This window comes from Carettochelys insculpta, chromosome 1, assembly GCF_033958435.1.
Source record: "Carettochelys insculpta isolate YL-2023 chromosome 1, ASM3395843v1, whole genome shotgun sequence".
NCBI lineage: Eukaryota > Metazoa > Chordata > Testudines > Carettochelyidae > Carettochelys > Carettochelys insculpta.
In genome coordinates, this window is record NC_134137.1 from 234,878,184 (window position 1) to 234,904,162 (window position 25,979).

The 25,979-nt window shown below is 51.9% G+C and overlaps 1 protein-coding gene across 1 annotated transcript; it reads left to right on the forward strand.

The window, feature by feature from the left end:
• The first annotated feature begins 2,696 nt into the window (after positions 1-2,696).
• LOC142013794 (scavenger receptor cysteine-rich type 1 protein M130-like) lies at positions 2,697-25,979 on the forward strand. The gene is made up of 14 exons (XM_074995672.1): positions 2,697-2,706; positions 4,258-4,572; positions 9,579-9,893; positions 15,004-15,321; positions 15,586-15,714; positions 17,299-17,613; positions 18,292-18,327; positions 18,694-18,835; positions 20,816-20,904; positions 22,281-22,364; positions 22,994-23,083; positions 23,849-23,992; positions 24,442-24,543; positions 25,891-25,979. Exons 1-14 carry the CDS (start codon positions 2,697-2,699, stop codon positions 25,977-25,979), a joined length of 2,178 nt encoding a protein of 725 aa, XP_074851773.1.

Here is a 25,979-nt window from a genome sequence, read left to right on the forward strand (position 1 = left end):
ATCCAGCCCTCTTGTCAGGACTGAGGGGAACAGAGCTCTCCCTTCCTGAAGGACATTCAGTGACTGAGCTGAATAGGCCATTTTCCTCCTTCCCAGTCTGCACCCAGTGGGGATTCCTTCCTGTGGTGTCAGATTTGGGCTGACAGGTACTTAACTCTTTATCCCACCCCACCTGCTGGGCTTCTCCTCTAAGTACTTTCTTGCAGGGCAAATCAGGGTGCTCTGTCCCAGGGAAATCAACTTCCCCTTTTGCCTCCAGGCACCGCAGGGTGGAAGGGACGTGAACTGAATTCAGCAGGGGAGAGAACCAGACTGGAGTGAATGACTGGAATGCACTGGGACAAGGGGCAAGTCTGTCACCGCTTGCGGGGCACAAAGTTTGGGGCAACCCTACTCCTGAGTACCCCACACATGGGACCCAGGTTAACCCCCACCCACACAAGCCCTGCCCCACTCCATCTTGTCCCTGCTCCACTATTGCCCCAGCCGTGTTCCTGCTCTGCCCCTCCCCTTCCCACCTCAACCCCTGAGTAATGGAGCTGGGGGATCACTAGGGGCTGGTGAGGGGCAGCATCAGGGGTTTGCCCCCCCCCAAGTCACTGCACTGGTGGGAGCTGCAGAGGTAGCTCAGTCTGTTCCACTTCCCCCCACCACGCTCTCCCAGTCCACTGGGCTCCACTTCTCCACACTAGGGCCTCACTTCCTGCTGCTGCAGTGAAGCCGAGGGCAGGGGGCTGGGAGAGCGCAGGGAAGGGCAGAGCAGATCAGGCTGCTGGGACACTCCGGATCCCACCACTGCAGAGACTGCGTGAGAGGGGCCAGAGGGCGGGAAGGGCAGAGCAGAGCAGGCTGCAACCACACCAGGCTGCTCCCCCAGGTAATCCTCTGGGCCACACTGTGACTTAGCTGCACTCCAGGATGGTTGAGGGGCTGCCCTGGGGCCCCCAAGCAGGGTCTGGGGCAGCCAGTCTGCGTCATCCTATACGTACGGGACGGCTCTGCGCATGGGGAGGTGATGGTGGGACATTCTGACAATGGAGACTGATGTGTAATGGGGAGAGAAAGTGGGACAGGGAGAAAGAGGGGGAGAGGGCAACTGGCTGGATAAAGCACCTGGGGCTGCCTGACTGGATTAGCTAGGCGGGGAACTAGAACAGCGAGTTGAGGGGCAGCGATTGCGACTTGTTGAGCAAGGAGATGCGGGGCTGGGGCTGCTTGGAACTCCCAACCAGTGGGAGCAACTGGGGGTAGGTGAGGAGAGACAGACTGAATCAGGAGCCAACGTACTGCGAGAATATAAGACCTAATGGACAGAGAAACCAGAGCCACCCAGTCCTACTTCCTGTTCAGCCAATCGCTCAGATGAAGAAGTTTGTGTACATTTGCAACAGCTAATGCTGCCCACTGCTTGTTTCCAATGTCACCTGAAAGTGGAAACAGACATTCTCCTGGCACACTTGTGACTGGCATTGCATGGTATGTACTTGACAGATATGCTAAATATTACGTCTGTCCATTAACACACGTCAATCCCTGCAATTAATACAGGACAGATGTTAGGGGATAAAAAATTAACACATTATTCATGTTATTTGCGGATGTTAACTGTTAATTGACAGCCCTAGAAAAATGCATTATGGGTCTCACAGTATCAAGGCAAGAGTGAGAGAAACACAGTAGCCCCATGTCTGGGAACGGCGTGGGGTGCAAACCCTGCCAGCACAAGCAGCCATGGGAAACCCTGGCCAGGATGTGGGGGACACAAGCAGCCCTTGGGTGGGAGTTGTATAGGGTGCTGAGCCCCACCAGCAGCCCCATCCCTTGGAACCGGGTTCGGAGGTGGGGAAGTCCCAGAAGCCCTGTGTCTAGGAGTCCTGCCAGCAGTAATGGGAACACCAGCTGGGTGCATCCCTAGAGCTGCAGGGACACCAGCCATGAGCAGCCACGCAGCTGAGATGGCCACCACACAGACTCAAATCAGGGTGGGGAACTCTGCAGCCCCTTGATCAATAGTGCGATTAATGGTGATTCAGTTTTTTTAATCGTGCAGTTTAGCCCGACTAAACAAATAAAGAAAGAAGTGTGTGTACATGCCCAGGAGGTAACGCTGCCCACGTCGGCTACATCTCCATTCCGGAGTTCTTTCCAAAGATGTCCTTCCGGAAGATCACTTCTGAAAGAACTTTTTTCAAAGAGCGCGTCCACACACACAGAAACTGATCAGAACAGTGATCTGCTCTTTCGAAAGTGAGTGACCTCACAGGCCCCGCTCTTTGGAACGAATGGGCCAGGGATCAAAAGATCAGAGCCTGTGAAGCGCCTACACATGATCTCTTATGAAAGAAGCTTTTGAAAGATGGCGCTCTTCCTGAACCAGGAGTGGAGGAACTCTTTCCAAAGGAGCCATTGAATTTTGAAAGAAAACTTTTCTGTGTAGAAACTCCACTGGATATTTTCAAAGCACTCACTAATACAGACACGGACTGCTTGTTTCCAGTGTCCCCTGATATTGAAAACGGACAGTCTCATGCGCGTTTCTGGCTGGCATTGCATGGTATTACCTGGTACTCATATGCCCTTTGTGCTTCAGCCACTGTTCCACTGTCTGAGTGAGTGACTGAAGAAGAAGTAGAAGAGAGGGTGAGGCAGGGTCTGCAGGGAAGGAGACTAAAAGTCTGTCTCCAGAAGCAGGGTGCATGGGAGAAGGTGAGTCAGCGGAAATATTGAGGGAAATGCTGAGCTTTAGGTAAGACCTCGGCCTGCAGGCTGTCAGGTGCTTTATCCGTGCTCTTGGCAATTGCTCTGATCCTGTGAATAAAAAAGGAACAAAAAACAAAACTGTCCTGATTCTGCTACAATTGGATATTTTCCTAAAGGACTTGGATATTGATTGGAGAATGTGCTCGCACAGCTTGTGGATTACGTTGAGGTGAGGGGGGTTCACAAGCTCTCTGGAAGGCAGGATTAAAGTTCAAAATAATCTTGATAAATGAAGACAAGTGCAAAGCACAAGACAGGAGAGAAACATCAACTATAAATTAAAAAAACCTGACTCCGCAGCAGTAGTGCAGAAAATGGTGGGGTTACAATGAATCACAGTCTGAAAAGCCGTGCTGCTGTTGTGAAAAAGGGAATTGTCACTCTGGGTTTTACTAACAAGACTTTCATATGAGACAATGAAGAGGAAATTGTCGTACTCTGCTTTGCGCTGCTGAGGCCTCAGCTGGAGTGCTGGGTTCAGTTTTTCGCATCACTGTTTAAGAAAGACGAGGACAAATTGGAGAGTTTCCAGAGGAGAGCAACAAACGGAGTAAAAGTTGCTGGAAACGTTATCCATGAGGAAATATCGAACAAATTGGACATTTTTAGTCGAGAGAAGAAAAAGACTGAGGGGACCTGATAACAGTCTTCAAAGATGTGAAAGATTGTTTGTCAGTTGTTTTGCAGGGTAGAACTGGACATAACTAACTTACACTGAGGTTGTGGAATCTCCATCCCTCGAGGTGTTTAAGTCCCAGCTTGAGAAAGTCCTGGCTGAGATGATTTAGTTGAGGTTGATCCCACTTTAGGCTGGGGCTGGACTCAATGACCTCCTGAGGTCCCTTCCAGGCCAAGGATTCTATGATTCTATGATTTCACCGAGGGAGATTCAGATTCAATGTTAGGGAAAGCTGCCTAACACTAGGGCTAATTAAATATTACAATATTATAGTATTGTTATGTAGGGAGGCTGTGTAATTCCCATCATTGGTGACTTTGCACAATAAATGAAACAAACATATAATCAGTAACAGAGAGTTAGCTGTGTAAGTCTGTATTCTAACAAACATAAGAATAGATAACGTGTTCTCCCCCCAAAGTCAAAGTATTCATCATTCATTTCTTCCTTCTGTGTATTCTTATTCACAATTTTACCATCTCCATTTCTAATGTAGCTATGCAATTGTTGGGGGTTGGGATCTGTTTCTTTGCACTTTACATACTTAAAATCTCGTTGCTCATAGCTCTGTCGGCCATGGGTTTTATACTGATGCCTTTAGCGCCTCTTACGAGTTTTCTTTATTTTAGAACTCCTCACGTATATTGATTTCCTCTAATGTCCTTTATTCCCATTCTTATATAATGTCATTTTAATTGTATTGCTGCCTTCCCTTGACCACAAAACCAAAATGAGCTTTCGGGCAAAGTTTTATGCGACTCAGGCATCCCAGCTCCCAACGCCCCCTGGATAACTTTCAGCCTCTGTTGACTTTTTAGGACACATTAAGCCTCGGCTGGTCGGAGGGAAAGGTGCCTGCTCAGGACGTGTGGAGGTAGTACATGGAAACACGTGGGCCACAGTCTGTGATGCACACTTTGATCTCCATGCTGCAAACGTGATCTGTAATGAACTACAGTGTGGAGTTGCTGCATCTGTCCCAGGAGGCGCTCACTTTGGGGAAGGACAAGGGCAGATCTGGACTGAAAGATTCCAGTGTGTGGGAAATGAGTCTCTCCTGTTTTCCTGTCCCAGGATCCCACCCGAGAATCAGACGTGCTCACATGCAAATGATGCGAGTGCCATATGCTCACGTAAGAATTCAGCACCCTGTCTTTAAAATCCCAATTATCTGTTTACGGCTACGTCTACACGTGCAGCCAACATCGAAATAGCTTATTTCGACGTTGCGACACGTCCTCCAGGGCCGTCAACGTCGATGTTCAACTTCGACGTTGCTCAGCCCAACATCGAAATAGGCGCAGCGAGGGAACGTCTACACGTCAAAGTAGCACACATCGAAATAGGGATGCCAGGCACAGCTGCACACAGGGTCAACGGGCGGACTAGCGCTTCCGGGGCAACAGCTAGCCGCTCCCTTAAAGGGCCCCTCCCACATACACTCAGCCTGCACAGCACACGGTCTGAGGAGCCATATAGGCACACAGACCCCGAGCGCTGCAGTCATGGACCCCCAGCAGCAGCAGCAGCAGCAGGTAGAGGTCCACCCAGCCCTCCCGGCAGGAGCAGGGCTTGCCCTGGCTCATGCCATGTTGGGGGCAGCTGAGCACCTTCTTGCCCCAGGGGAGGAGATGCCCCCAGGGCAGCGGGGCTCAGCCCCTACCCCTGCAGCACCCCGCCCCCCCCCGCCTCACACGCCGGCGGCTGTGGAGCTACCCCACCAGCACCGACTGGTGGGAGCGGCTGGTGCTTGGGGAGTGGGACGACGACCGCTGCCTCAGGAACTTCAGGATGACCCGACAGACATTCCTGGAGCTGTGCCAGTGGCTCACCCCCGCACTCAGGCACCAGGACACTGCCATGCGGCGTGCCCTCCCTGTGGAGAAACGGGTCGGCATCGCTGTCTGGAAGCTGGCCACTCCAGACAGCTACCGATCCGTGGGCCAGCAGTTTGGTGTCAGAAAGGCCACCGTCGGGGCTGTCTTCATGGAGGTAAGAGAACCCACAGGGGGAGGCCAGGGCAGGGCAGGGGGGCCAGGGCAGGGCAGGGCAGAGCAGGGCAGGGCAGGGTAGGGCAGGGCAGGGCAGGGGGGCCAGAGCAGGGCAGGGCAGGGCAGGGCAGGCCAGGGTAGGGCAGGGCAGGGCAGGGCAGGGGGGCCAGGGCAGGGCAGGGCAGGGCAGGGCAGGGCAGGGGGGCCAGGGCAGGCGAGGGCAGGGCAGGGCCACGCACACCCTGCTCACCCCTCATTGGGGCTGTCCCATGTGCTTTCTCTGCAGGTCGTGCGTGCCATCAACGCCATGCTCCTGCACAGGCTCGTGAGGCTGGGGGACCCACATGCCACTGTCGCCACCTTTGCCACCCTGGGCTTCCCCAACTGCTTCGGGGCTCTGGATGGGACTCACATCCCCATCCGCCCCCCGCACCACAGTGGAGGCTGATACCTCAATCGGAAGGGCTACCATTCAGTCGTCCTGCAGGCCTTGGTGGACAGCCGGGCACGGTTCCAGGACATTTACGTGGGCTGGCCTGGTAGCACCCACGACGCCCGAGTTTTCCGGAACTCGGGCCTGTGCCGCCGGCTGGAGGCGGGGACCTACATCCCCCAGCGGGAGATCCCTCTGGGGGACACCACCATGCCCTTCTGCATCATCGCGGATGCGGCCTACCCCCTCCGGCCGTGGCTCATGCGCCCCTACACGGGCCACCTTTCCGCCAGCCAGGAGCGCTTCAACGAGCGCCTGAACCATGCGCGCTAGGTGGTGGAGCGCTCATTTGGCCGCCTCAAGGGACGCTGGCGATGTCTCCTGACCCGCCTGGATGCCATCCCCAACAACATCCCCCAGATTGTGGGTGCCTGCTGCGCCCTGCACAACCTCGTGGAGAGCAAGGGGGAGAGCTTTCTTCAGGGCCGGGCCGCCGAGGCCGGCAGGGCACACGTGCAGCCACCTGCTGCCCCCAGTCGGCAGGTGGACCCAGAGGGGACCCGGGTCCGGGAGGCCCTGCGGGCCCACTTCGAGCAACAGGCCGCGGGGTGAACTCTGCCCAGGCCCCCTACTGCCACCCCTTCCTCCCCCACACTCCTGCCCCAACGCCCACACCATGGAGCACCCCCCCGCCCCCCGCCACTTGTCCAGGAGAAATGACAGCACGAACTTGTGGGTGAACGTAAATGTTTTTTTTGTCTTAACGAATTTTTTTTTTTTTTTAAATAAATATATATGTGAAAGGGAAACCAAAAAGGAGGGACAAACGTTCAACAAAAGCAAGATGTGCACAAATAAAACAATATACAACAACAAATCAAAGAACTGTGCGCCATCAACAAAAACGAAAAGCAGGGAGGAGAATGGGGAGAACTATTTACAGGGGGGGGACGGGGCAAACAGGGGCAACAACATAAAGCAGTCCACAAAAAACTATGTACAACAAGGGGGGGGGGCACGTCCCGGGCCCCTCACCCCTACAGCCCAACAGTGGGCGTGCCCGGCCGGGAGCTCCACCGGGCCTGCAGTCTGGTCCGCAGCTGGGTGGGAGTCTGCTCCACCGGAAGGTAGCGGCGCCGGCGAGTCTCGGGTGGCTCCAGGGGTCCCTCGGCGCGGTGGCCCTCGCGGGGAGGAGGTGGGGCGACGGCGGACGGCCCGGCGACGGCTGGAGCAGCTGGTGGTGGGGCTGCAGGAGCGGGCATGGCGGGCGGTGGCTCGGCCGGCGCAGCATGGGGGGCCAGGGAGTCAACCAGCCGGTTGATGGTCTCCATATAGGCCCCCCATGCCTCCCTGCGCCAGGCCAGCGCCTGCTCCTGCAGCCGGAGGTGCTGCTCCGACACCTCCAGCTGCCGGCGGAGGATGGCCAGCAGCTGGGGGTCCATGGCCGCCGCCGGTAGCAGGCGCGGGGTCCGCCATCTGGCCCTCCGCGGGGCCGGTCGTTCCTCGGCCGAGGGGCTGCCCTGGAGCGAGGGTCCCAGAGGGCTCTCCGGGACAACCGAGGCCTCGCCGGCGCTCTCTTCTGGTCCTTCGGATGGTGCAGGTGCAGGTGCAGGACACAGGAGAGGAGGGGGGAAAGAAGAATGGAGACAGGCGTTAGTGTGGGCCCCGAGCCGTGGCCTTTGTCCCCCCCACCCTGTGCTGCAGGTTCCCCATCCCCGTCCCCGGGAGATGCTGCTGTGATGGATGGGGTTCAGGGGTCCCCCTGCCCTGCACCCCGTCCCCTGGTGGGAGCGACTCTCACTTCACCCCGAAGGGTCTGACAGCAGGAGAGCTTTCTTAGGCCACAGATGCCCAGTTTCTGGCAGGAGTGTCAGCACCAGCTGTCGGAAGAGACAGTCCTTCCAACCCGTCGTGGGGAGAAGACCCCAAGGGGGGCCCCTCTAGGATGCAGCTTTCCCCCTCCTCTGGCTGGCTGCCTAGCAGCTCACCCTTCCCCTAGCCTCTACCTGTGGCCCGCGCCCTCGCCCCCCAATTCCAAGCCAGCTCGGCTCCTCCCTCCTGTTTGCTCAGGGCAGAGGTGTCACCTGCCAGCTGTAGCGCCAGGATCCTCCTTTGGCCCTGGGAGCTCCTCGGCTCTGGTGGCTCATATGTAGGCTGAGTCTCCCTTTGGCACTACCCCCACTCCATCACATGCTGCTGCTGCGGGGTGTCCCACCCCCTCCTCCCAGGGGCCCCTCGAGTTTCCGCTCCCCCCTGGCCCGGGGATGGGGCATGGCACTGTCATGCAGGGTGGTGGGGGGCAGGGGCTGATGGCTGCAGTGCTGTGAGGGCCATGGCCCTGGTGTCCTTGGGGCCATGGCCATGTGAGCGTGTGGGGGGCCCTGGACACATCTCTGTTCCCCCCGCCCCTCCAGCCCCGGGGTGTCCACCAGAGAGGGGTACCTACCTGTGGGTCCGCTCCCACGGTCCGGAGATCCCCGGGGGTCGGAGGCCCTGCTGCTGCTCTGGGATGGCAGGAGGAGGATCTGAAGGCTGGATTCTGTGGAGGAGGAGCGCCCCTCCTCCTCCTCCTCCTCCTCCTGCCGCGATGTCCCGGGGATGGCCTCCGGGGGGGGCCCCCAGGGTGCGGGGCTTGCCTCCGGGGCGGAGTCCGTCTGCAGGGCCTGCTCGGGCTCGTCAGCCGAGGTGTCAAGGGTGGCCGGAGGGGAGGAGGTGTGCCGGGAGCCCAGGATGTCCCTGAGCTCCCTGTAAAAGGGGTAAGTGATGGGGGCGGCCCCAGATCGGCTGGCCGCATCCCGGGCCCGGGCGTAACCCTGCCGCAGCTCCTTGACCTTACTGCGGACGTGGTCAGGAGTGCGGGCAGGGTGACCCCGGGCAGCCAGGCCGTCGGCCAGCCGAGCGAACGCATCTGCGTTCCGCCTCTTGCTCCCCATTACCTGGGACACCTCCTCCTCGCTCCAGAGCCCCAGCAGGTCCCGCATCTTGGCCTCCGTCCAAGAGGGGCCCCGCTGCCGCTTCCCAGACTGCGTGGCCCTCTGGCTGCCCTGGCTGCTCTGCCTCCCCTTGGGGGGCGTCCCCTGGGAGCGCTGGGGGGGCTGCTGGGCAGCCATCGCGGCTGTCAGGGGCTGAGGGCTCTGCAGGCTGCCCGCGTGTGCAGGCTGCAGCCTGCACGTTGCCTCAGCCTCCTGCAGTCAGGGCGGGGGAGGGGACCTTTAAGGGGCCGCTCCACGTGGCCACCAGTGAGCTGAGGGGCTGGAGAGAGCGTCTCTCAACCCCCCAGCTGATGGCTGCCATGGAGGACCCGGAAATTTCGATGTTGCGGGACGCGGATCGTCTACACTGTCCCTACTTCGACGTTGAACGTCGAAGTAGGGCGCTATTCCTATCTCCTCATGAGGTTAGCAGCTTCGACGTCTCGCCGCCTAACGTCAAAGTTAACTTCAAAATAGCGCCCGACGCGTGTAGACGTGACGGGCACTATTTCGAAGTTGGTGCCGCTACTTCGAAGTAGCGTGCACGTGTAGACGCAGCTAACAAGTTTAAGGTGAAGCAATGTACTGATATCCCTGTGTAGGGAGCAGGGTGGGTTGGGCTGGATCAAAACCTCAAAGACGCCAATTTAATGAGAAAAGTATCAAATGGCTCTAACTTTCCTTTCTTAAAATATTTGCTATAAAATAGCTCCAAGGTTCCGTCTCTTCTTCTCTCTCCCCAGGGTTCAAAGGCGTCCGGCTGGTGAACGGCAGCACAGAGTGCTCAGGGAGGGTGGAGCTCCAGGTCCTTGGTGACTGGGGAACCCTGTGTGACTCAGGCTGGGATCTAGCAGATGCCAACGTTCTCTGTCATCAGCACGACTGCGGATTTGCTGTATCAGCCCCAGGAGGAGGGTATTTTGGGAAGGGAACAGGCTCTGTTTGGAAGGACACGTTTCATTGCAATGGAAATGAGCCTCATCTCTGGCGATGCCCTGTCACTGCCCTGGGGCCCTCTCAGTGCTCACACGACAATGATGCCAGTGCGGTTTGCTCAGGTAAGTGCAGGAGAAATGCAGGATTCATGACACCTGCCCCTAAGTGTGTGGCACAGTCCCCAGAGGAGGGAACCCTGGGGCACAGCACAGGGAGAGGGAGCTCGATTATAAATCATGTGTAATAATTCGTGTATTGCATGTGCAATAACGGACAATGTGTTAAAATCAAAGTAAAGTAAAGAGCATTTTCAGAAAAGAGTATCTGTGACAAGGGAAAGTTTGGCTTGACCTGTAAAAACAGAGATTTGTAGAGTTGGAAGAGACCTTAGGAGGTCATCAAGACAACCTCCCTGCTAAAAGCAGGACCAATCCTCACTAAATCATCCCAGTCAGGGCTTTGTCAAGCTGGGACTTAAAATCCTCTAGGAATGGAAATCCCACCACCTCCCTCGGTAACCCATTCCAGTACTTATGAAGTAGAATGAAGTAGGTTTTTTTTGTAATATCCAACCTAGATCTCCCCCACTGCAACTTGAGATCACTGCTTCTCCTTCTCTCATCTGTCACCACTCAGAACAGCTTCACTCCGTCCTCTTTAGAGCCCCCCTTCAGGAAGCTGTAGGCTTCTATCAACCCCCCATTCACTCTTCTAAAGGCAAGGTATATCACATCCACCGCCTCCTCCCTATCTATAGAGCCAGTTATATCACTGTCGAAGGAATCAGGTTGGTCAGGCATGGCTTGTCCCTGGTGAATCAATGCTGACTGTTCCTGATCATTTTCCTCTCTCCCAAGTGTTTTAACATGGATTCTTTGAGGATCCTCTCCATGATTTTTCTGGGAACTGAGATAGGGCTGATTGGTCTCAGGTTCCCTGATTCTCCTTCTTCCCTTTTTTAACGATGGGCACCACATTTTCCTTTTTCCAATTGTCTGGGATCTTCCCCAGTCACCAAATGTTTTCAAAGATATAAAACAATGTGTCCGGAATCATATCAGTCACCTCCCTCAGCACCCTCCTATGCATTTGATCTGGCCCATGGATGTGTGTGTCCAGCTTTTCTAAATAGTTCTTCACTGTTCTTTCTCCATGGAGGGCAACCCACCCCCCAATGTACTTCCCAGTGCAGCAGTCTGGGAGCTGACCTTGCCTGTGAGGACAGGGGTAAAAAAGCACTGAGTGGAAAGTGATGCTCTTGGAGGTTAATAAGACTTTCTGCAACAAAGTTGGGGTCCTCATCTGGAAGTGACAGAGGAGAGATCAGGATGGGGGGTTAGAAACAGGATGACTCGGAGCTGCAAATACGATGCAGCTTTGGAAAAAAATAAAACAAATGTGCTGTGGGATGGTGTCAGGCAAGGCAATTCCAGTAAAGGTGAAGTGCTAATGCCATCGCACAAGGCACTGCTAAGAGCTCATCTGAAATCCTTCTACCGCTCTGGTCACCCATCTTCAGGAAAGATGAATTTAAACTGGAACCAGTGGAGAGCAGAGCTCCGGGGGTGAGGAGGGGAAAAAAGTGCCTGTCTTAGGAGTGGAGAGGGAAGAAAGCTGACAAAGGATATCAGGAACCCCTGTCCTTACGCAGGGCAGCAGAACATGGGCAGCACTTGGTCCTTCTTGTTTCATAAGTGTGACCAATTCACTGTCGCCCTCCACCTCCAATGGCAATTTGTGAGAGGCTGGGCTAAAAGTGATTCCCAACACGGAGGTTGTGTAACACTCTCTCTTATAAGACATTCTTGGTATCTTAGTGAGAAGCTCTTGTGCCTTCACTGATTGCAGCAGCCTCTACAGTCTGGGAAGGAGTGAGTGGTGGCACTGAAATTCCTTCCAGTCTGGGCTGAATTATAAACCGTGGAAAATCATATTTCCCTTTTCTCAGGTGAATTCCTGAGGGTATTTTAGATAACACAGAACAGAGAAAGTAACAATTCATTTCCCTTTGCTTTTTAAAAACTTTTATATCATCTTTCTAGTTGGAAAAAATACCATTTCCCTGTTTTCTTACTCTTCTTTTTCAAAAGGCTTAAGAATAAAAAAGATGCCAAAGTACAAATGGGGAAGAAGGAGAGAGAGCCTGTAAAACTCAAAATGCAACAGAAAATGACTTTTTTTCAATTTTCTGGAATTTCAAATGAGTCAACAGATTAGTTAGAATGTAAACAAAAATCTCTCATTCAGTTTCACATGCCGGTATCTCATGTGTATTTAAAAAGTGAATTATTGCATTTAAAATACTTCACAGGGTTTTGGGTTTTTAATCTGCTCTAATATTTACCTTATATTAAAACATTAAACAGTGTTATTTAGTTTACTTAGTCACAGCCAAATGCACAAGAATTAAGAAACCCCGGAGCTAAGGTTGCTCATGCAACGTTAATTCATCTTCCTTCTTCACTTGTGCATATACACTGCCAGAGCATGTACACATCCTAATATTCTCCTCCATGCTACCGGCTCCTGACTCCTTCACTGCTCTGGTAGGATGGTGCTCAGGGGATGAAGGAGCTGCTGAATATTTCTTTTTGTGCTGATCATTCCACATGTGACCCAGGGCTTTAATTACTCGAGGTACCATACAGACACTGCACTGCATACAGAATTATTAATTTGCTTATGGGCTTTTCTATGGTGCTCATTACCATAGTACTGGGCTGCACCACCAACAGCAATAATTTTGTCCTCATAACACCCCAGATGACAGCAGATAGTGATTATGCCCATTTCAAAATCACCTTAGACACTTAGAAACCCAAGAAGAATGTTTCTAAAGTGCCCAAGTGACCTTGGGACTTGAGTCCCATTTACTTCAATAGCATAAGAGATAAGGAGCCCTCCTTCAGGCTGAGTCATTTCTGAAAATGGCACTTGGGCATCTCCATCATTTAACTCTTTTGAAAATTTTACACAGACACATTAAAACCAAAGTTCCAAACTTGTAACTCCTTTGGGGTGATCTGGCACCTGCCTGAAACCCTCAGGGCCTGATTTTTCAGAGGGCTCAACATTCCTCATTTATTTTATTTGTTCAAGGGACTGTCCAGCCATTACTAACCCCTCTCAAAACTCCAGGGAAGTCGGTGGGTAACAATTATTATTAGGTCCACTTTACACATAGTGAAAGAGAGAGACAAAAGTAAAGTGAGATGCCTAAGTTCCCCACAGCCCTCGAGGCCCAGCACTTCCAGTGATTCATCAGCACAGCTGGGATAAAACTTACTGTTTTGACTGGCAGCCCTGCGCTCATCCACCCATCATGCAGGGTGAAGACAAATTCTCTAAACATTCACATGTTGTCTTCACTCTAACGAGAGCTGGGAGCATTCAGTGCCTCTGCAAATCACACCCCATGAAGTCTAGTTTAAGACACCACATATCGATACGATATATGATGATCACCAATGAATTCTGCAGCCGAGGCAGGGTTGCAGTCTAGTGCTAATGATTGGAGGATGGTCACCTCTCCCAACAATATCGTCCTGGTGCTTTCTTCTTCCCTGCTGGTCTCTTGTGACTTTCCAGTTTCTGAAGTGAGTGAGGCAGAGCCACCTTTGCCCCATATTCCTCTCCAAGGACAGAGACACCATAAAGCTGCTTGGTTGGCTAGTACGGGGGGTTCCTTACACTGACACCTACTGCAGAAGCCCTGGATTTGTACCTTGCCTAACAGAGTACACGTTGCATCCAGAGCTCTCTCCCACACATCCGCTGTCACTGGGGCCATTACACGCCATGACTAAGCCAACAGGGCCCTGCCCAGCACTCTCAGCAGAGGTGTATTCTCCCCTTCAGAGCTGAGAGGTTTGTCCCTGCAGGCTACTCACCTTGCAGCTCTCATGCTTCTCTCTGACACTGAGACCTGCTTCTGAAACTGAATTCCCTGATTCTCCTCTGAACTACCCAGCTAGGACCTGGGTTCTAGGGGGGAATTTCACAGCGCATGGGGGGGCTGATTTCTCCCGACAGTTGTTGCAAAGCAAATTTCTTATCAGGAACGGCTCCTGGCCCCGTCCATCAGCCATGAGGGCTCCTGCCCTCCCTGAGGGGCCGTGGTAGCCAGTTTTACCCATGAGCGATGTTGGGAAGCCCCAAAGCTGCTCTCTACCATCACACTCCACCTGCAACATGAAGCATTTCCTAGCTCCTGGCTCCGTTGAGGTCAATGGAGGTTTTACCATTGCCCCCCGAGGGGCCAGGATTTCACTCCTGGGCTCCAAATGATATTTGGGTACCATGACCGTAGAGCTGTTCGGAACCCATGCACACGCACTGCACCCCCCAGATGTCACATCAGTGCCTGCTGTACCAGACACAGCCAGCTGGGTGTATCCGGCACTAACCTGCTGCTTGTCTTTTACCATGTCAGTCTCTCCTGGCTCCACCCACATCAGAACTCAGTCAGTAATTCTGACATTGCCTCCTTGTGTGGGACTCATTGACACACGCACATACTGAGGCACACGTCCCAAGGGAGTCACAATAGCCCCCTACACAGAATGTCCCCTTCCCCGCTCCACACAAGCTGCAGTCATCCTCTGGAACCACATTGGGCTCAGAGATGACACCACACTTCAGGGAACTTCTCCAGTCAGAACCACCATTGCCAGGATCTAACACTCGGAGCTCCTGTGCACGACCCAGGTGATCTGAGACATTGGCCACCCATGGAGCAAATACCCGAGGGAACTAAGTGAAGTTACTTACCGGAACCTGTTCTCGACTGCCATGAGCCCTGTTCCTTCATTGGCCAAACTCCCTCATCACTACCTTGCTGAAGTCATTCCCAAGTCACCTGCTCGGTGCCTGTGCAGGCACCATCCACTGGCTGACAGGCATTTAAACCTGGGTACATTACTACAAACCACAGCAGCTCTTCCACCAGCACACACAGCACTCTGCAGGGGCGGCCTCGCTCACTCGTGTACAGCGCCTGCTAGGAAGTTGCTCCACCATGCTCAGCGTGTACAATCCTTACAGAACCTTCCACGTCTAGCCCCAAAAGGAAAGTATCTTCTGAGAGAGGCTGTTCCCTTTAACACTGTGACACTCTCTGATCCCTGGGGAGATCTTCTTAGTGAGAAACAGTTCAAAATTTAATCGGAACTCTGTCTGGTCTCCAGTGTACAACAGTGTCACTCAGTGTATTTCCCTCTCTCCGGAGCCCAGGTCGCTCGGAGTGGCTCAGGCTGCGGAACGGAGAGAGCCGGTGCGATGGCAGAGTGGAGATTTCCCTCGGTGGTGCGTGGAGCCGAGTGCTGGATGAGCAGTGGGACAAGAACGATGCCAGCGTGGTGTGCAGGGAGCTCCAGTGCGGAGTCGCTGAGAAAGCTTATGACCCCCCGAAGTCTGAGCTGGGAACAGGCCCTGTGGGGCTGAGAAGGGTCCAGTGTGTTGGGAATGAGGCTCGTCTGACTCTCTGCAACAACTCAGTGTCTGAGACAGCCCAGGCAGGAATTGCTGAGGACGTCGGTGTCGTTTGCTCGGGTGAGTCGTTTCCAAAGCTCAGAAACTTTGTCTGTTCCTAGGACAGTCCACATTGACAGCTGGGCTCTATCCCTGCAGGGAGCAGGCGGATCAGACTGGTGAATGGAGCGGGTCGCTGTGCCGGGAGAGTGGAGATTTACTACAGTGGCACCTGGGGGACAGTCTGTGATGATTCCTGGGACCTGTCAGACTCCAATGTGGTTTGCAAACAGCTGGGATGTGGACATGCCGTCAATGCCACTGGCTCTGCTCATTATGGACGAGGATCTGGGCAGATCTGGCTGGACGATGTGAAGTGCTTTGGGAACGAATCCGAGCTCTGGGAGTGTCCTTCCAGGGGCTGGGGCCAGCACAACTGCAGACACAAAGAGGATGCAGGAGTTCTCTGCTCAGGTCTGGTCTGTGAGTGCTCTGCCATGAGCCTGGTTAGCAGGCACTGTAGTGGACAGGGGAGGAGATCGCTGAAAATGATATTCTCCCTGGCTGTGTCTGCCTCCCGTTCCCTTGTGCAACTATCTACTTGGGTCACCATTAGAAAGTCCTCAGCTGCCCCCCACAGGCGGTGATGAAATGGCAAGATTACACTAATGTTTAAATGCTGCACTACGTCCACTCAGCCCCTCCCTTCCAGGGGTATGCAAATGAGAGAGATCAGAAATGCAAAATAGGTGCTGATTTAAATATCACACACCTCATTTGCATATTCTCTCGTGATATAACTTCAAGAAGAGCCATTTCCAAAAGCCAAACCAGCCACATGGATGGGGTTCCTTCAAAAGGAAACAAAATAGAAAGAAGTGTGCTTTCGGAAGCGGGGTTTCCTTTCAAAGGAACCCCATCCACATGGATGTTTTGGTTTCCAGAAATGGCTCTTACAAAAGCCACATCACGCAGGAATATACAAATGAGGCAAAGGATATTTAAATCAGCACTGCATTTACATTTCTTATCTCGCTCATTTGCATGCCCCTTCTGAAAGGGAGGGGCTGTGTAGACACAGCTCTGGTATGTGAAGGAGACTCTGTTACAGAGAGCAGTGACTGCAGAGGATTGCGGGTACCAGTGGGGAAATACCATGAGCTTTTAGTGCCAGAGTGTTGTGTTTGGCAAATCGAGGTGAAATGGGCTAATGTGAGCCGGGGATATGTAGACAGGTGTGTAGTGAGTAGGGCTGGGAACTGAACATTACTGTTGTGTGTGGCACTGGTGAGACAGGAACTGGAATACTGTGCCCAGGTGGGATGCCACAGAAATTGGAGAGGGAGCAGAGAAGAGTTACCAAAGTGATTAGGGAGCTTGAAGAAAAGCCCTGTGATAAGAGATTTAAGATACTGAAACGGTTCAGCTTCATGAGAACATCAAGAGACAACTTGATTATGGTGCATAAATACCTTCACGGAGAGAAAATAGCACTTACGAAAGGGCCTCGATCTTACACCACAGACAGTCTTTATTAACTAGAAAATGAAAGGGTTATTTTCAGGAAGAAGCCAGTAAAGACACACACAGAAATCAGTTCCCATTTAAATCCTGAAAATGACAGAGTTGTGTGATTTGCCAATTCTAGTGTCCTTCATAACTGGCACAGGTAGCCCCTTGGGATCTCTGGCCTCACTTTGGTTCAGTTCACTCGGCCAAAGAGAGAAAATCTCTCCACATCTCCTGTTTTAGTTTCCCCTTTCCAGCCTTCAGCATGAAGGGAGGAGCCCTGCAGCAGGTACTGCTCGAGGAGAGCAACAAAGCAGTAACCAGTCCTGCTCTGGTCGCCAGCCAGGAGACTGTCACTTCTCAGTTGAGGACTTCAGCCTTGGCCAGAGCTGGCATCTGGCCTGTGAATATCACAATCCTTTAGGCCTTAAGCTAACAAAATGAGTGTTTAGTGGCTGGTAACTGGCCCCTTCCAGCCTTCACCCTTCACACCTCAGGTCATGACAGAAGAAGATGGTTTAATTCCCTTTTTTGCGCATTCCTTTCCAGAGTTCACAGATCTGCGGCTGGTGAGCGGCAGTGACTGTGCCGGGCGGCTGGAGGTTTTCTACAATGGGACGTGGGGCAGCGTTTGCTCCAATCAGATGTCTACAGTCACCGCAGTAATTGTCTGCAAACAGCTGCACTGCGGGGATGGAGGGTACATTGCTGGAGACTCTACATATGGAGAAGGTTCTGGTCCAGCATGGCTGGACCGTGTTCAATGCAGTGAGCAGCACAGCTCCCTCTGGCAGTGCCCGTCTGAGCCATGGAATGCAGAGTCCTGTGATGACAGAAGAGAAGAGACACATATTACTTGCACTGGTAATTCTGAAACTCTGCGTATGTGTGTGTGCGCACAGACATGCATGTGAGCTGTTTAATTAAGGGAAGGGTTAGGATGGAACTTTTCTTGTTGGTCGTATCTCATCAGAGACAGATTTAAAATCTCTGCACAAGAATATGTCTGATTAACAACAAACCTGGAAGTTACTAAATTAATTAGAAGAGAGACGAGTTTACTCAGTGTGATAAGGGAGCCTGAGATGCAAGAAAAACCTCTCCGCAGACAACATTGATAGGCAGCTTGGGATGAACAAACTGAGATGGGCCCAGACTGTGCCATGTAGGTCTTGTCTAGAGTTCCCCACAGATCTGTGTGTGTCTCCTGCTGTGTCCAAGGAACAGATGAATTGCAAACTAATGGGGTATTCAATGACCTAGAGTTCCCGTTTCAGGTTATACAGTGCTGAAAATAGGCATATGAATTGCAGATAAATTCTTCACCAGCCTCACACACACAACTCAGTCCACTCACCTCAGCATTCTCTCTCTGTAGGCAATAAAGCAAAACCAGTGTTCTGGTTCTGGTTCTGGTTCAGAGGGAGCTTGTGCAGGTGACAGAGGGAGACTCCCAGGAACTCAGAAGAGATGATCCCCCATTAACAACCACATCCCTGTCCCCAATGCCAGGCTCCAACTCTCCCCCTTTTCCCTTCACAGGTGTGACACCGAAGACAGATTCTCCGAATACTCAAGGTAACACCTCCCCCTCCTCCCATCAAGGCTACATTTCCCTGGGCTGGGTCCCAGAGGGGGAGCTCTGAGCTGCAGCCTGAAGGCAGGACCTCCTTTCCATGGCCTTTCACATCTAGGGGACAATGACACCCTGGTGGGAGCTACAGGCCATGCTGAGCAGGACAAGGCCTGGCTCCTGGTTTCAGCTGACAGTGCCAGGCCCACGATTTAAACAGCAGCCTGTGAGCTGCCACCCAGGCACACAGATGTCCCAGCCCATTACACTGCCACCCTGGGCTGTGCCATGAGTGACTGGGGAGCTCCCTGTCACCTGCCCTGGACTCTCACAGACCCATCTCTCCCTGTCACATGTTTGTTTCCATCCAGCTCCCCTGCGCCGCCTTTCATCCGACAGTGGGAGAGTCACGGTGCTCGTGGTGGTCTGCATTATCCTGGGGGCCCTGCTCTGCCTGGTCCTAATCCTGCTGGGGGTGCAGGTGCGAAGTGCCAGGGCCCAGCGCAGAGGTGAGTCCTAATGGGTGTCACTGTGTGAAAAGCCTCTGCAACAGCAGGGGCCTGCAGGGTGCCAAAGGGAGTGGTGTAACCAGGCTGGGTGGGTGGCTGAGGGTCCCCGTTAACTCCTCTCTCATTTATTATTATGTTGACTGAATGTGCTACTAGCTAGGGAGAGTCACAGTCTCAGGGCTCCTCTGGCGGAGAGGGGAGGTCTTAAGGCTTCAGCCAAATAGGGGCTCCTTTGGCTGATGGAGAGCTGTCTCTGGGCACTGCCATGGGGCATTGGGGAAGCAGAACAGGAGGAGCTGGGACTTGCCTCCCCAGAGGGAGGCTCCACCAACCTGTCCTGTCCATTTGCTAGGTCGCTATGGAGACCCTGAGTCTGTTTAAAAGCACCTTTTATCTCAGAAATCTTTCTGTCTCTTGATCTCCAGTAAAGCCATTCTGAACCAGTCTGTGTGACCACCCGGAAGGCTCTTTCCTTTCTGGAACTATTTACAATCTCAGTGATTCACCTTAATCCCCCCATTCCCACCATCTGTGTTTTTCCTTCATGAAGGAGCTGTGGTAACTCTCCAATAGGCATTAGAACAGAATCGTACATAAGCCAGTCACCGATTTCATACAGTGGTTCCCAAAGGTCCTGCGTGGGGTTGCAATTTCTGTTCCACATCGTGGTGCTCAGTGTCACGGAGTCATTAGGCAGTGGAACCCTGAGAAACTGGAAATATTGTCGGGGGGAAAGGGAATTAAAACAGAGCCGTGGGAAACGGCTGTGAAGAGGGAGATGCAGTAGAAAGGACACTGTGCGGGAGGAACAATGTGGGAAAGCAGGACTGCTCTGTATTATGCTCACAGGTGGCACTTGTGGAGGATTTTTCATCTGTAGTACCCTGTACCAATATGAGCTGTGAGCTCCTTGGAAAGAAAGCGGGGCAGGGGGGTTGCCATCCACATGCATGGTCTGTGAGCAACTTTCCAGCCAGCTACCTGCAAGGAGGAAGGAATCTGGGGAAGCCCTCACATTCTGAGCTTTGTTTTCACCCTTCTCTAAAGCATCCAGCTTTAGCAAGAGCCTCACACATGACATTGGATGGGCTGGGCCTGCTCTCTGAGTGGGACAGAGAAACCTCCATCTAAGGTGTCCGGCTGGTGTGTCTTCTCATGAGCTCAGGGTCAAACCAATTGCCAGACTGAAGGTCAGGAAAGAATTTTCAGCCAGGTCAAAATGGCAAAAAGGGACCTTGGGGGATTTTCATTTTCCTCTGAAGCCTGGAGCACAGATCCCCTGTCAGGATTACCTAGACATCACTCAGCTTTTCACTTCCCTGCCATTGCAGGGGCCTTGACCATCGGAGGTACCTCACTCCCTCCTGCTCTCTGCTTGTGGAACACAACAGCTGATTCCCCTGACGTGATACAGTCTAAATGGATCTTTGGGCTCAAACATGAGGTGTCCGGGTGAAGTGTCACAGGCTGAGTTATACAAGAGGTCAGACAGACTGTTCTGATGGTCCCCACTGGCCTTAAAGTCTGTGAAAAGAAGAGTTATTATTTTGCGGATGGGTGGAAACATGAGCATGGAGGGAAGAATGGTTTAAGTTGCTTCAAAGTGGAATAACCAGAAATAATGGGATGAAATTAAAAAGCAGACAGTTAAGATAAATGTGAGGAAGTTGCCTGACACCAAACTAGTCTTAGGAGCCATCATCAATGGTAAGTTGTGCAAAGGGACATTGTCTCTGTCACCAGCCCATTTAAATCCAGCCTGGACAAAGCAGTGAGACTGTGTGGTAGGTATCAGAGAAGTAGCCATGTTGGTCTGTATCTTTGAGAACAACAAGAAGTCCTGTGGCACCTTACAGACTCACAGAGAGTAGGTGGGGTTCAGGCTTGGACCAGGCCCAACAGGAGAGGGCTGGATGAGCTAATGATGTTTCCAAACACTGGTTTCTCTGACCCTGTGCTAACCCTGTCCTTTGTTTGCAGACAGCAAAAGACCCTTGGATCCATTCTCTGAGGCCGTGTACGAGGAGATTGATTATAACCTCATGAGAGAGAAGCAAATGTTCAGTCGCTCAGGTATGTCTGTCTCACCCTTGACAGGGAGCAGCTATCTAACACCCTTCATCCTGAGGCCCTGACACAGAGCTACATCAGTGCAGCTTCAGCCCTGTGAGCTTCTCATTAGAGCTGAGCACAAGAATGTATAACAAAATATTTTGGTAAAAAATGCAGATTTGGAAGCACCAAAAAATACACAAATTCATATCAGTTACACCCACTTATTCCAAACACATTCATTCATTTAATTTCAATCTTTTCTAAACAAAACATGTTTTTGGAGTTTACTTTAACTTCTCTATTATAAATTCCCTTAATCTATAAACCTACTTTTTTAAAAAAATTACAAATGTCCAAAAGAACACAAAAGGGATCTTCAGCATCAAACTCTTTAGTTTTGCATTTGCCAAAAACTTTCAAAAAAGCTCAAGGCAAAGCATTTGTATCTATGCTTTTGTTTATTTATTTTTACAATGGCCGTGGAAACAAACCAGCTGTTTTTTGACATGCTCTACTTGTGGCAGCTGGGTCTGTAGTGAGACCAGCAGTTACTCAGGTTGCCTTTGTGAGATTTGCTTTCTTTCCGCCATACTCTGTGTGAGTCCCAGCTCTCCAGACACTTCATGTCATATCTGCCCGTGCTGCAGCCTGGGAATGTTTCCAGTGAGAGGGTCAGGAAAGTGACTGTCTCTGGCGTCAGGCGAGCCTATACTTTGAAAATTGCTTTGGAACATTGGGGCCGAGGCTATTCTGTGCCCCCTCCTGTCTCAGACACTGGTCTCCTAGGTGGTCTCCTTCTTGCCCCCAGAGCAGAGGGATCAGCCCAGGAGAGCCTTGTGGCTTAGAGTCACGACTCTGTTACCCTTTGCGCCATTTTGTCTCAGTGTCAGACAGGAACATCCTGCCCAAGGCCTAAGCTGTAGCAGGACTTTGGGAACACACGCAGCATCCCTCAGAACCCCTCTCAAGATGGTTAGAGTGACTCACAGACTTTGTTCTTGGGTTAGGCTGGAAACACCCCAAAGAGCTGATCAACTGATTCATGGGGGAGGCAGGTATTTAACCTTAAGAGGTAAGAGTCCTGTCTGTGGCCGAGGAGACCAACCGCTGTGGAACTTCCCTGGACCAGTGGCCAGAGACATTCCCTTCACTCACCACAGCATCTTGCAAGTCAAACTGTAACATAACGTCAGTCACATTTACCACAGTAACATCCAGATTTCTCCTGGGTATGTGTGTTGCCCCTCACTGCTCAGAGTCACAGAGATTCAGCATCTTCTCTGGGAGGAGGACCAGACTGAAGCCAGAAATCCTGTTCCAGGCCCCCGGTGTGTTCCCCGCCCCTCCGTTCAGCTGCTCTCACTGTGATGAATTTCTGGTTCTTGTCTCTGCAGTCTCCTATTCAGATGAGTCAGTGAGGAAGCTGCAGTACTACACCGGGGACAGTGAGGGGGAAAACGATCCTGGATCAGAACAAGGTAACGGGGAAGGAGCAGACTCAGGCCAGAGACCCAAATCTGGGGACAGAACAGAACTTCTGTGACACTTCCTGCAGCTGCAGCCGCTTCCCCTCCCATGGTTCACATTTCATACACTCGGGTCCAATCCCGTGGAACAGGGTTTCTGACAGAGCCTCAGGATGGAGCACGTGACCCTCTCCTGAGCACAGATACTTGGGATCTCCCCAGGTGAGGAGCTGGGGCACTGTCTGAGTAAACTGTGTCTGAGTCCAGTGGGGCTCAACTCACACTGCTCAGAGAGAGGAGATAATGTGTGACAGGACAATTCAAAGCTGTCTGCAGGGTTCTACTAGATTGGCACAGGCCGGCTCTGGCCTGGCAGCGCCCATGTTCCAGCCTGTTATCTCAGCACAAGGCCAGACCCTGCTCCCACTGCAACACACAAATGAGCCACTGTTGTACTCGGTCGGGACTCTGAGCCCTTGGATGTTTTTGAGACACCTGTTTTACTGTAGTTCTCTGACTTGTGCCCTTCTCAACACGGGCACCTGCAACTCACCCTCCCACACGCCATGGGAAACAGCTCTGGCTCTAAGGGCCGCCTGCACTGCCAGTGCCTGGGCTGAGGGTGGTGTTTGCTGTTCCAGATGGAGCTTCCCTTGAGGGGTCCCAGTTGGATTACGACAATGCGGAGGAGCCTGCCTGGGATGACGCGCCTCAGACTCCAAGTGGCCCAGGTGAGCAGAGAATCCACCTTGGGGAAGCTCCATTACACTGCCAGAAACTAATTCTGTTTCAAGATGGAACAACAGTAGTTTGTTAAAACACCAGAAAGCTCCACCACTCCCACTCCCACCCACACATGCCTTTATTTTCTATCTGAGCTGGAGCTACTCACGTTTGTAAGGAGGTCAGAGTGAAGCAGAAACCTCCCCAGTGCAGCAGGGCTCATTGCCAGCCTTTCCCAGTACACGGCTATTACACCTTATACACGTGTGTCACAAACAATGTGACGGGGTGGGTGGGACATAGAGATGTTACTCCCAAGAGTCCCTCTGTTATTAGCTGGCTCAGCTCCCAGCAGTGTCAGTGCAATGGAGACTGAGGGAACACAATGAAATCATGTAGAGCTATGGGAGGTTGAGGAAGTCAGGGACAAACTCTGGATAGCTCCAAGTCCTTTACACTTGAGGTGCTGGTAGCAGAGCTCCTGTGCAGCCGTCCCTGTGGACTAGGTCCCTGTCAGTTCTTCCCAGAACTCTCCCTCCAGCTGCTCACTTCGGAGCTTGAAGATCCCATTGGCCAGCTACAGAAATGAACCAAATCGGTGTGTGAAATCCCACAGTCTGAGGCTTGCTGAGGAAGGCTCCTCTCATTGCCCTGAGGGCTAAAATGCTGGGAGATTCCCATGGACAGTATAGCTGGTGTATCTGCGACTTACCCTTTGATTCTTTCCGTAATGAGAATTTTCTGTTAATAATCACTTCTTATCTTCCCACCAGATGCCCCTGCCCTGCCTGCAGATGCCCCAGGGGATGGGTATGATGATGCCAGAGAAGTGTCTATCCATGACGATGACCTTGTTTGGGGGAAGAATGATGAAGAAGGCAGTGAGGAGAGTAGCAGGAACAGGGACTCACAGACAGGTGAGTTTGTACTTCCCTGCATTTCTACAGAACGGGTTGGCTGAAATATGGACTTCACAGCACAGGAACAGCCCTGGTCGAACCACTTCCTGTGAAAAACTCCTTCTCCCCACTCTTCCTTCCCGCAAAGAAGAGGCTTCTGGGAATGGAGAGAGGAAAATCAGGGCCCTGCTGTGTCTTGTCAAGCCAGCAAGATACCAACATTTCCCTCAGCTTCTAGGTTCAATTTCTTGCGTGGCTGCAAGATAACAAAGCGGGGCAATCAAATAAAAACAAAAAGCAGTCAAGTAGCACTTTAAAGACTAGCAAAATAGTTTATTAGGTGAGCTTTTGTGGGACAGACCCACTGTCAGAATCTCTTCTGTACAGATCACTCCACCTGTGTCTGCAGCTGCACTTACCCACAGAACCATTCTCCTGACCACATGCGTCTTCCTTGGCATTTTCAGGTTGGAGTCTGCACTCGCTAAGGAGTGGAGATGTCTCTGGGATGGAGAAGGAAACCCCACTCCTGCCTCCTGAAGATATAGGTTATGATGATGTGGGACACGGTGACTCTGGAGGATCAGTATCAGAACCATTTCATCGCAGAAAATAACCTTCTGATGATAGAAATGCTTTGCCACTTTCTTTTGCAATGTTTCCTCTGCTATGGTGGCCCAGAGCCAGGACCTGCCTGGTAGATAGACAAAGCAGGTGTTTTTCAAAGATTTTTGTGAAGCTTCAGGGAAATACAAAAGTAACTGGGACAAGTTTTTACCGTTGTATAATTTTCCATTGTTTGGTGTGTGTAAGTCTTCTCCTTTTTATGGCTGTAATCTCTTCATCTTGAATTTGTATCTGATAGATTAAACTCCTTATGAAAGTCTTCCTCCCACTGGAGGTTTTTTTACATTGTTTATCATGGAGAGAGGCTCAGATTAAACAAACCAAGAGACTAGGATGGACCACCTCTGAGCATAGGTGTGGGTTTGAAAGGGAACTGAGTTTACACCAAATGTTCTGTCAGGCACGTGGTAGAAGGAGACAGCAGCAAGAGAACATTGTGGTATTAACAACATTTTCTTCCTGAAGTGAATTCAGATTCAAAACTCTCTCTGAATCCAGGTGCATAAAGGGGAAATTGTCCCAGGACAACAGATGGCCATTAATGGCGAATTCAGTGGCCACTTTACAAACTGTAAGAGGACATTAATTTTGCTGAAAATGTCGCCCTCGTTTCACATTAACATGAAAGTGTGCAGGCAAAGGTTGCAACACTAGACAAAACTGCCTCACTTACCAGACTGCCAATCAACAAGGGAAAGACCAAGACAATGAGGATCACCTAGTCCAACAGCACCACCATCACACTGGGAGGGGATGACCGGGAAGATGTAGAGCAGTTCACCTACTCGGAGAGAACTATGGGCAGAGACAGAGGAACAGACAGTGGTATCAATGCCAGAATAGGGAAAGCAACAGCTGCAATCAAGACTCTTCATGCCATATTGAGGTCACACAAAACATCTGCTGAGAAATACTGATAACCTTCAACCCAAATGTGAAGAACGTGATCTTCTATCCAAGTGAGACCTGAGCCCCAACTCCCCAAGCTATAACACCTGCCCCTTCAGTGATAAGACCTGGGGCTCCAGAATCAGGGTGATCAGCCATTACAAGACTCACAAATAGGTGGGTGACATGAAGACGTCCTGCTCCTTATCGAGTGACCACCAAGAGGCATGCAAGAGCTGGCACACTAAAACGTCTTCCAATTACAAGCTGCAGACATTCATAAAAGTGCCTGGTCACAAATGAGGAGCTTTGGAACAGAGCAGGACAGGGACCATTTGATGTTCAAATCAAGAGAAGAAGTGGGGTTGGCTAGGCCACACTCTCAGAAAACCATCTTCCAGCACAGTCCCTCAAGAGCTCACATCCATGCTCAAAGAAAACGCAGAAGAGGAAGGCCTCGTACAACGTGGAGAAGATCTACAGATATTGA